The sequence below is a fragment of the Clupea harengus genome, chromosome 14 (assembly GCF_900700415.2).
Source record: "Clupea harengus chromosome 14, Ch_v2.0.2, whole genome shotgun sequence".
Classification (NCBI taxonomy): Eukaryota; Metazoa; Chordata; class Actinopteri; order Clupeiformes; family Clupeidae; genus Clupea; species Clupea harengus.
The window spans coordinates 4432895-4440394 of NC_045165.1; the positions used below are offsets into that span (position 1 = coordinate 4432895).

Below are 7500 nucleotides of genomic sequence, written 5' to 3' on the forward strand. Positions count from 1 at the left end.
GCTAGGCAACCCTGCAACATTAGCTACATTGCTAGTTTTAGCTAGGCAACCCTGCAACATTAGCTACCAAGCTCTCTACACACACACACACACACACACACACACACACGTTCTACATCCATAAAAACATGTAGGGCAACTGGGTTATAAACAGAAGAAAAGGACGATTTGTGTCATGGCATTCTTTGCCTCCTTTTTAAATATTTTTTCAATGTCGGGACATTATAGCGGCCTTTGTCGTGACCTCTTGTTGACCTCCTGTTGACCCCCTGTTGACCCCCCTCTGCTCTGTCTTGTCTTGTCCCCCAACAGGAGAGCCTTCAGCAGCTGATCCTTATGAACCTGCCCAACGTGCTCGCCATCGCCAAGGACCCTCTCTCAGGTACAGTCAGATAACCTTTAGCCTGACATCTCTATTCTCGTCTAACGGTCACTTTAGTGTTGACGTCAGTGGGTTTGTTTTTTTGTTGGTTTTGTTGTTCATAACAGGGTGATTACATTGAATTGCCTTCACCGGTTGTAGTTCAAATAAACTTGTGGCAAACAGTCTTAGATTAATGTATTATTCATCTCATTTTCAATTTCTTGGAAGCACTAAGGATAACAATGCATTTGTAATAACAATAATAACGTAATGTACTTAATGTCCAATTTCTAATCATTTTTAAGTATGTCAATCAAACTGTTAATTTCTTACCTACTTAATAACAGTAAAAAGGACCAATCACAAAGCAAAAAAAAAAAGAAACCTTCCCTTTGGCTACGCTTGGGGGATACAAATGTCCTATAGAACTTATAAAAGGCTTGCTATTTATTATGCAAAATGCTCTGAACCTTAGATGCCGGATATAATGTCAGATCATTAATTCATGTCAAACCGTACCGTGTCAAGGTACATGGAGCACAGACAAACAGAAAGATCATTAAATATAGAAAGAAAAATAGGCACTAATAAATAAAAAGTCTATACATGTATTAGGATATAAAGTCTCTAGTCAATATTGTAAATACATATTTTAATTAGATGCCAAACCTTTACAAATAACATGGGCTTTTTGTTTAAATAATATCACATCTCTTGCTCGGATCCATAATCCCCATTTCACAGACTCATGTTTCTACTTGTGAAGTGTATCCTTTTGTCTGTAATGCCATACATAGTGAAACTCTAATGCCATGCATAGTGAAACGGCCTGTGATTGGCATTCATCCTCCTTGTTCCATGGGGCACCCAGAATGCCTATGGGAAGATCTGGTTTCATCATGGCAGCATAAGCCTCTGATGAACGTTCAGATATATTCTTCCAAAATGATTGAGTCTTTAGGGTTGACCACATAGAGTGGAACAAAAGTGCCCTTGGATGTGTTACATTTATTACAGGAAGAATGGACCTCAGGTTAAGTTCTGGGTAATCTTGATGTTTGACCTTGACCTTTTGACCATTGACGTCAGTATTTTCTTTTTTCCTCAACAGAACTAGGAAATGCTCTGATCGTAGAATACGAATTCAATTGAAATTCAATACTTCGCCAAAGACAATGGACAGTGAACTTAGCAGAATGGAATGAAAATTGGTATTTAGTCGAGTGTATAGTCAGAGAGAATGTTGTTTTTTTTCAGTCAGTGTCCTGCACTGACCTGAGGAATTTTGTCAGCTTGTGTGTGTGTGTGTGTGTGTGTGCGCGCACTCAGTAATGTGTCTTGATGAAGGATGCTGCTGTTTCCACCCTGTGTTGAAGTCAGGAAAGGGAAAGGCAGGAAGTGGAATGTTGAGCTCTCGCTCTCTCGCTCTCTCTCTGTCTGTCTGTCTGTCTGTCTGTCTGTGTCTCTCTCTCTCTCTCGCTCTCACTCTCTGTCTGTTTGTGTCTCTCTCTCTGTCTGTCTGTTTGTGTCTGTCTGTCTGTCTGTCTGTCTGTCTGTCTGTCTGTCTGTCTGTCTGTCTGTCTGTTTGTCTGTCTGTGTCTCTCTCTCTTTCTCTCTGTCTCTCTGTCTGGTTTGTCTGAAGGGGTGGTGTTGACAGTCTTTTCTGCGAGTAGTTAAGATTATGAAACGGTGTGGTTGCTCTGCTGTCCACACCTTGTCCTGTCCACACCAGCTGGCCAGAGGCTCTGTACAGCCGGAGGAAATGTTGTCAGCCAGACTCCAAATGTGTGTGTTGTAGAAATATTTCTTAATAAGACTTTTGCGATTAAGACATAAAGTTTGTGTTTTTCACTATGACCCATGTTGCACTTCTATTCTGCTGCAGTGAATACAAAGCTGTATACACCGTCTTGTTTGTCATTCCTACTGTATGGACCAGAGACAGGGCTATTTTCAGCCTGTGAATATAAAGGGGTTTATTTACATTCACGGCCAGCAGTAGCCTACTTGTCTATCCGGGTCTTGGACAAAACCCTTCCCAATGGTGCTTTGTGTGTCATCTTTGTTATGGCGAGATTGAGATCTGCAGGATGGCGTGCGCGTTAGTAGGCGTGGCCCCCACTGTTCCCAGACCTGTGTGGCCGCTGGGCCAGGCCAGGCACGTCCAGCAGGAGTTTGTTTTGCGTGTGGTTTCCTCACAGACCCAGGACTAGTTTGATCAGAGCCACTGGGCGCACTGGGTTCCCTCTCCATTCCCAGCCTCTGGTGCAGTGCGCTTATCAGATCGATCTCTGGATGCATGTTTAGAATGGGGACCCGTGCATGGGTGGCCTGGGAAAGTGTGTGTGTGTGTGTGTGTGTGTGTGTGTGTGTGTGAATTAGCTGACAGGACAAAAGCTGCTTCCTCTGTATGGAGGACATGGTAGAAAGGACTGGGTAATGGTTGAGTCTCTATTACAACTGTCTGTTTGCCCTTTCCTGGTCATTAAAAACACACACACACACACACACACACACACACACACACACACACACACACACACACACACACACACACACACCAAGTATGTAGGGTGCAAAAGATGCAGTCATCAGAGAATAGGGTATACATGTGAAAGGTGAAAATAGACTTCACTTTCACATGACCTGTGTGTGTGTGTGTGCGTGTGTGCGTGCGTGCGTGCGTGCGTGCGTGCGTGCGTGCGTGCGTGCGTGCGTGCGTGCGTGCGTGCGTGCGTGCGTGCGTGCGTGCGTGTGTGTTTCTGCTGGGACGGGGTCTGTGAAGCTGTCATTGTTAATTAACTGGTGGGACATCAAGATCAATTTTTGGCTTTAGGCGCTGGTCTGGAATCAATCAGGTTAAACAAAAAAAAAAAGATTTTGATTGAATTTGTGGATTGTTGACTTTTTTTCTTTCCAGCATAATTACATAAAAAAAAACACCCACACTGATTACGAATACAATACAATATAATACATACAATATTATAATATACTGTAAAGTACATACCGCTAATCCTAATTCAGATCTGAATTTCTGACACTGCCTAATTGCAATTGAATGATTTTAAATGCGTATCCTACAGGTAATAAAACAGCTTTTCACCTGACATGCTTTAGTAGAAGATATCCGGTGAGAAAAAAAAAAACAGGTTAAGAAATAATTGCCTTTCTGGCCACACTCATGTTGCAGCTTGCTCCAGGTATTTAACATTAACACTGCCTAACATGGTGCCATTGTTTCTGCACAGGATGGGTTGTTTATCTTGGGTGGGCGTGAGATTGTGTGCCAAAGTGTCTATGTGGTTCGTAATCGTGTCTTGCTTAATGTGCACCCATAGGCAAAAGCATGGAAGAAGTCAAGAGAATGCTGCTGTTGATCCTGGGATGTGCTGTACAGGTAATGCCTGTGTGTGTGTGTGTGTGTGTGTGTGTGTGTGTGTGTGTGTGTGTGTGTGTGTGTGTGTGTATGACCAGACTTTCAGTGACATTTTATAATTGAATGATCATCCAACTGATAAGCAATAAGCCAAAGCCCTTGAAACATTTGAGCATTTTAATGTTTTATTGTTAATGTTATATTTTTAGGCAAGTGTGCGTGCGTGCGGTTGTGTGTGTGTGTGTGTGTGCGTGCGTGTCTGTCTGTGTGTGGTTGCGTGCGTGGTTGTGTATGACTGAGGCAGTAGTCTGTGCCTGCCAAGTGCTTTCCCAACCCCAAAGGCAGAGTGTCATTACCTGTGACACCACCTCTCCTGTCTGGGCACATCTTCGAACCTCCCCAAAGTTGTCACACACACACACACACACACAGACAGACACACTCGCACACACTCGCACACACTCACACACACTCGCACACACTCACACACACTCACACACTCACACACACACACACACACACTCACACACTCACACACACTCACACTCACACACACATTTCATAGGGCAACGAGCACTGCAAACGAGCTTCACGCATCAGCAACCACGCAGTAAGAACAGAACAGCCGTTTGCTCATTTCACCGACACAAAGCAGGGCGCAATCATGCATGAATGGGTTGAGTAATTAGTGGATGCAGCAGTGAAGTCGTTCTTTATCAGCCAATTACAATGAATTTGACCGTAGCTTATTAAAGTACACACACACACACACACACACACACACACACACACACACACACACACACACACAGCGTGCTCAGTGCTGTGGAGTCGTTCTATAGTAGAGCAGACGACACATCTCCGGGCGCGAACAGAGCGGTTTACACCAGAGGAGACGGAGGACCTTAGGTAGGAGGGAGGTCTGCCTATCAGTTAGGAATCAGATAGAGGTTTCACGGAACAAGATGGCCCACCCATGATTGAGCTTAGCATCTTGCCCATGTTATGAAATTGGCAAAATGATTTTGCCAAGTTATTAAATTGCGCAGCAGACTTTGTGTGTTGACAGCCACGTTGCCCATGAATTAAGTTTTTGAGACTTTCCTCTCTAAACACTGCAATTTAGGACAAGCCAAGTCGCCTCTCTAAACACTGCAATTTCGGACACACCTACCCAGTCCTTTTGTTATTCTCTGCCATCCCTCTCCTCTCCTCCTCTGGCCTCACTCGCTCGCTCTCTCTTCATTTCTTTTCCAGTCTTTTTTTGAGCCTGCACCCCCCCCCCTCCCTCTCTCTCTCCCACGCTCTCTCTCTCTCTCTGTCTCTCTCTGCCTCTCTCTCTCTCTCTCTCTCTCTCTCTCTCTCTCTCTCTCTCTCTCTCTCTCTCTCTCTCCGCTTTCCTGACTTCTCTCACCTTTGGCGCAGGTTTTTCCTGTTTGCCTGGAAGGAGAGGAGGATCAGTACAAAGAGAGAGGGAAACTGATCTTTTTCTCTTTCATTCTCTCTCTCTCTCTCTCTCTCTCTCTCTCTCTCTCTCTCTTTCTCTTTCATTCTCTCTCTCCCTCTCTCTCTCTCTTTTTCTCTTTCATTCTCTCTCTCTCTCTCTCCCTCTCTCCCTCTCTCTCCCCTGCCATAGGCTGCTGGCTCTGTAATAACCCTGTCATGCTGCCAGCCCCCCTATGCTGCTTACTCACACTGAATACAGAGGAAATCAAGCACATTATCCTCTTCTCTTTCTTTCTTTTTTCTCTTGCTCCCTCTCTCTCACGCACTCCTACAAACTCACAGTTCACACAGACACTTTCTCATCCTCTCTCACGCTATCTTTCTTTCTCTTTTGATTTGAAAAAAAAAGAAGCAAAATCCTCCTTCTTTCCTGCGCAGACGTCTGAGGAACGCAGACCTCTCCCTCGTCTTCGTCATCCTTTCATCTCCCCTTCATCCTTCCTGATCGGCATCATTACCACTCAGGCCTGGAGCTTAGGGATGTGTGTGTGTGTGTGTGTGTGTGTGTGTGTGTGTGTGTGTGTGTGTGTGTGTGTGTGTGTTGTGTGTATGGAGTCTTCTCACGCAGCAGATGGTCTTTGTAGAGCTTCAGCAGCATCTTAATGAGCTGTTAATTTCCACTTTCCTCCTCTCTCTTTCCGTTCTTCTCCACTGTAGTGTGAGCGGAAGGAGGAGATCATCGAGAAGATCAAGCTGCTAGACATCGAAACGCAGGCGGCCATCGTCTCCCATATTCAAGAGGTGGGTTCTCGAGAGGAGCTGGTGGGTTCTCAGGTAGAACAGGGCTTGTGACTCTCTTGGTCCAAGTTCTCCTGGACTACTTCTTTAACCCCGGCGACCCATGTGACCTTCTAGAACCACGTGTCCAGCCTTAGCGTGCTCATCCGGTTGACGCACACCTTTTTTCCTTCTCCCACCCATGTGACCTTCTAGATAGAACCACGTGTCCAGCCTTAGCGTGCTCATCCGGTTGACACGCACCTTTTTTCCTTCTCCCACCCAGGTGACTCAGAACCAGGAGAACGTTCTGGACCTGCAGTGGCTGGAGGTGGACGAGCTGCCCATGGAGGAGCTGGACCCGCTCTCCCGCACCATGGCCTTCCACCTGCGCAAGCTCGTCGACGAGCGAGACGACAGTTCAGAGGTCAGACCGCAGACCCTCCGTTGCTCTCTCTCTCTGGCTTTTTCAAATTAGTCCAGGAAAAAAAAAAAGCAGAAATTCGAATGGCATGATAGTTTGGCTATTCCCAGCTGTTCTCAGCCTCAGCAGCGTGTTAGCTTGGCTTCGAAGAGTTCTGAAAACAAGCCATAAATTCTGCCTTGGCAGCGAAAGAGCCTGATGTTAGTGCCCCCTCGAGCAGTGTTTTTCTCAATCCTGCTGAAACACACAGTGAGAACTGCACGTATGAGTGCTTTCCTCGCATTAATCAAGTGCCTTAAGGGATGCATAATGCACGTATGAGGGATACATAAGGGTCTTAGGGGATACATAATGACCGGTTAAGTTGTATCAGGTTTTGCTGGGTCACTCTTGTGCTAATTGGGAACAGATTAAGCAATAGTGTCCTAAAATGCACTCTCATATTTTTGACGCTCAACGTCTCTCTCTCTCTCTCTCTCTCTCTCTCTCTCTCTCTCTCTCTCCCTCAATATCTATCTCTCTCTCTCTCTCTCTCTCTCTCTCTCTCTCTCTCTCTCTCTCTCTCTCTCTCCCTCTCTCTCTCTGTTAGTTGATCGTGGAGCTGACCCAGGAGCGAGACTACCTGCAGTCCCAGCAGCCCCCCAACGGCATTCTGGGCAGCAGCTCCAGCCCCGAGAGGCAGCCGGCGGCCCCCCTGTCCAAGGAGGAGCGGCAGCACCTGGCCGTGGAGCTGGCCGACACCAAAGCCAAGATGCGCCGCTACCGTCAGGAGCTGTGAGTGCGGAGGTGGTGGTGGTGGTGGAGATGGGAAAAGGACCTGGATTACTGGATTGATTTACAATCTAGTTACACGTACATTTATAGCAGATGCTTTCATCAAAAGTGACCTATGAACTTATGATCTTGTTGTGCTCTGCTCTACCAGTTGAACTTTGGTTCATTATGTAGATGAATGGTGATTTTTATATCTTTCAGTTTATGAGCCTTCTGCAGTGCCAGTGAGGTAGACTGTGTGTTCAAGACTGTGTGTGTGTGTGTGTGTTTATCGCAGGGAGGAGAAGACTGAACAACTAATGGACACCAAGAATGAGGTGGAGAGAATGGATACAG

The 7500-nt window shown here is 46.0% G+C and overlaps 1 protein-coding gene across 1 annotated transcript in view; it reads left to right on the top strand.

Moving 5' to 3' along the window:
• ccdc88c (coiled-coil domain containing 88C) overlaps positions 1-7500 on the top strand; it is a 60896-nt gene that overhangs the window by 24903 nt on the left and 28493 nt on the right. Inside the window, exons 4-9 of the mRNA XM_042709804.1 lie at positions 313-382; positions 3706-3764; positions 5907-5990; positions 6253-6393; positions 6980-7164; positions 7442-7500. The exon at positions 7442-7500 is cut by the window's right edge and continues 23 nt beyond it. Coding sequence (XP_042565738.1) covers positions 313-382; positions 3706-3764; positions 5907-5990; positions 6253-6393; positions 6980-7164; positions 7442-7500 — 598 coding nt within the window. The remainder of the gene's footprint in view (positions 1-312; positions 383-3705; positions 3765-5906; positions 5991-6252; positions 6394-6979; positions 7165-7441) is intronic.